Here is a 3,359-nt window from a genome sequence, read left to right on the forward strand (position 1 = left end):
CATATGCATGAAAATTTATGGGATGGGATTATAGGAGAGAATTTATAGGTTCAACTTGAACCATTTAATTTATGTTTTGACCTTTTTTCTTTTCTTTTTTTGTTCTTGTCTCTCATTGCATGAGAACTCATGATTGAAGTGAGAATTGGATCAGGATCCTCGTAGGACTTTATCCTATAAAGTTTCTTAAATTTTAAACATTATTATCAAATAAAAAATAAAAAATAAAAAGGGTTTTATCATCTCAACATTTATCATATGTGACATGCGATGAATTAAAGAAAATTAAGGAATGATCAGGATTTGAAGAACTCTACAAAATAGAGAAATTATAACATGTGGGAAAGTGTTGCCTCCAATCAGCTTACAAGCCAAAGTTTCTTCAAAATATGCATATAAAAAGGAGAGAAGATGAAAGAAATTAGGGCATTTTCCAATTCCGTTTAGATTTCAAATTTAACTTATGGTTGATCGAGTTACAAATAATGCCCCGGCTTTATTTCATGCATAGATATTCAAAAGTCTTAACTTAAAACCATATCATTTTTACAACTCCAAAAGATGCCACATGCTGCAAATTAACATCTAAAACTGACTTATCAAAAGTTAGCACTTCAAAAGTCGATGCCTCCGGTCAACCGCACCGATAATAATCCTCGTGATATTCATACGAGTCGTCCTCGGAGACATCTGTAAAATTGTTACAAGGGGATATGCGAGTTACGGCTAAGTACTTAAAAAAAATATATTTTCTAACCTTTGTTGTGTGTGATGTGAGGCCCATTTTCCATGTAAAATTTCCCCTCTATTGCTTGTAAAGCAACTATCACAATGCATAATTTTTTAATGATGGATGTTATCATAATCCTACCAATATGGTTAACACATATAGCAAAAGAGACACCTACCAATCATAACATTATAGCCACTAAAATTCTCAGACCAGCTGCGCGTATCATTTCCATTCCATGAATGTTCAAATCGAAGAAGCTCTTTAGCCTCACCTGAAAATTTTCCAATCCAGACCTTTTGGTTATTTCTCATTTATGTGCAAAAAAATATACCCCAAATGTGTACATACCTTCATTCAGATTGCAATGGCCCTACAAAATATGTCATCACCATAAGTAGAATATCAATTTTTGATCTTATATATATACACAAAAAGCTCAAGACTAAAAAGTGAAGCATGCATGCAATAAGTACCTTATTATGAAGTCCCCCAGATACCTTGCGTTTTACTTGCCTTGTAGCAGTAGTATTAGAGCTTTTGCGTTTTGCTTGCCTTGCAGCAGTATCAGAGCTTTTGCGTTTTGCTTGCCTTGTAGGAGTCTCAGAGCTTTTGCGTTTTGCTTGCCTTGTAGAAGTCTCAGAGCTTTTGCGTTTTCCTTGCCTTGTAGAAGTCTCAGCTTCATTGCTTTCTAGGAAGGTCAGCTGCTCCACAACAAAGTCAAATTAAGAAACAAAACCAACCTACAAATTGAACATGTTAATATCAACCTTAAAGATCACTTACTCCATCACTCCCTGTCATTCTAGTTGTGGATGAAGATACATATGATCCATCGGCATTGCCATAAGTGACAGTGGTATTATGCAAAGTGAAACTACGACCTTGATGTTGCAACTGTTTTCCATTCGACTTGCTGCAGTAATTTTTGTACTGCTCATGCTTGCACTTTTTCCCTGCAATCAAGCAAGAGGTGAAAAAATGAACAGCACTTTTTGAGGTTGGATTACAACGGATCTTTTCCACTCTTGATCCAAATGAAAGATAAAATGGGTGACAAGTAGGAAGCAAGCAGTTCACTTAGTAATATGATGTGCGCTCTAAAGTTAGCACATTTTCCTATAAAGTTATTAGGGAAAAAAAATAGCATTACAACCAGTTAAAAGATGCACTTTACCTTCAACTTTACCTGCCCGATACTCCACTAAAGCTTTACTTCCACATGACTTTTCTTTCTTTGTATCTTTTTTTTTGCCTCCCTGCATTTTCTAAGTGCTATGAACCCCCCAAAGCTTAGTATGCAAAGAAAAGTATATGCTGCAACCATGAGATTCAGCATTAGAACCAATTAAACGACCACTATATGAAACAATAACAACAAACAAATATGCATGGCTAGAAATTATGTTTGCTAACTTCTTACCAAAATGACCATCTACGATGATATTTTACCAACAACTAAACAATCAAACAGCATATTATAAATAAATTTCAAGTATCCCACTAGAAAATATTTAGAAATCCGCTAAAAAATCCAAAATCCACCCGGTTGTCTCCAGGTGGTCCTAACAACTTCTCCACGAACTAGTTTCACTATAACTGATAAGCAAGATTAAAATTTTGAAACTATAGCAGCTTTAGCAGGCATGATCTACACTAAAGATTCTCAACCATCAAAGATTCAAAACTTTATACATTAAGTTCCACTCAATCAACGTCTCAAGAAAAGGAACCTAACACCATGATGATCAATATTACCATCCATGAATCACCCTATGCAACAACGAATCAAACTCAAGCACAGAATCTACGTTTCAATCAGTAGAAGACACATATATGTTGCGACAAATGCAAATTCCAAGATCACCGAAAAACCAGAAAAGTGCCCAATCAAAAAATAAGATTTAAGTAGCTCGACTTAACAAGCATGCTTACATCCATATATACCGAGACGATCTAAGAGAGATTCATAAACAAAAGAGAGGTGGAGTACAAAGAGAAGTAAAGAAAAAACCACTCAAATTCAAAATACAATACACTCAAATCTCACTTTCCCATGAAAAGAATTAAATACAAAAGAGAAAACTTTTCTTAATTCTCTAAGCTCTTTTCAAAAAAAAAAAAAAAAAAACTGAAACAAAAATGGTGTATATATACTCACTCAAACACGCTGCCTTCTTCTCTGCAACTCAAGTTTTTCTTCTTCTCTTTAAGTTGCTGCCACTCTCTCTTATCACCCAATGACCGCTTTGTATACATCTTGTGTAGTCAAAAGCTGCTCAGTGAAAAAGCAAAAGCATAATAATTGAGACAGCAAAACAAAATAATTTAGAGACAACAACATGTGGTGCATGATGAATAAGACACGGGGTGGGGGTCACCATTAAGACGTTAAAAGCAAGTCTCCCCTCAAGAATGATGTGGCTCTTAAAATTACCATTTGATCAAAATTCAATAATAATCTATCACAAGTTCAATAATAATTTTAAAAGGCATATCATTCTTGAAGAGACACAACACAAGTTATGTCCACTAAATAACTAAAAAATACGTTAAGATCAAGGAATAGCAAAAGAACATATTATGCGCATAGAGGGGTTGTTTGGCATTGGTACAATAAGAATGTTTG

The 3,359-nt window shown here is 34.6% G+C and overlaps 1 protein-coding gene across 3 annotated transcripts; it reads right to left on the minus strand.

Moving 5' to 3' along the window:
• Positions 1-412: 412 nt before the first annotated feature.
• Positions 413-2,999, minus strand: LOC132175127 (uncharacterized). Of its 3 annotated transcripts, none has more exons than XM_059586963.2 (7): positions 2,892-2,999; positions 1,920-2,047; positions 1,517-1,686; positions 1,207-1,434; positions 1,082-1,103; positions 909-1,004; positions 413-690 (listed from the first exon to the last, which is right to left on the minus strand). In XM_059586963.2, exons 2-7 carry the CDS (start codon positions 1,993-1,995, stop codon positions 635-637), a joined length of 648 nt encoding a protein of 215 aa, XP_059442946.2. In that variant the 5' UTR covers positions 1,996-2,047; positions 2,892-2,999; the 3' UTR covers positions 413-634. The 3 variants fall into 3 exon arrangements, with proteins under 3 accessions (XP_059442946.2, XP_059442947.2, XP_059442945.2); XM_059586964.2 differs by having other exon boundaries at positions 1,231-1,434; positions 1,908-2,047; XM_059586962.2 differs by having other exon boundaries at positions 1,908-2,047.
• Between the last annotated feature and the right edge of the window lie 360 nt (positions 3,000-3,359).

This window comes from Corylus avellana, chromosome 3 (genome assembly GCF_965113065.1).
Source record: "Corylus avellana chromosome 3, dhCorAvel1.hap1.2, whole genome shotgun sequence".
NCBI classification, from domain to species: Eukaryota; Viridiplantae; Streptophyta; class Magnoliopsida; order Fagales; family Betulaceae; genus Corylus; species Corylus avellana.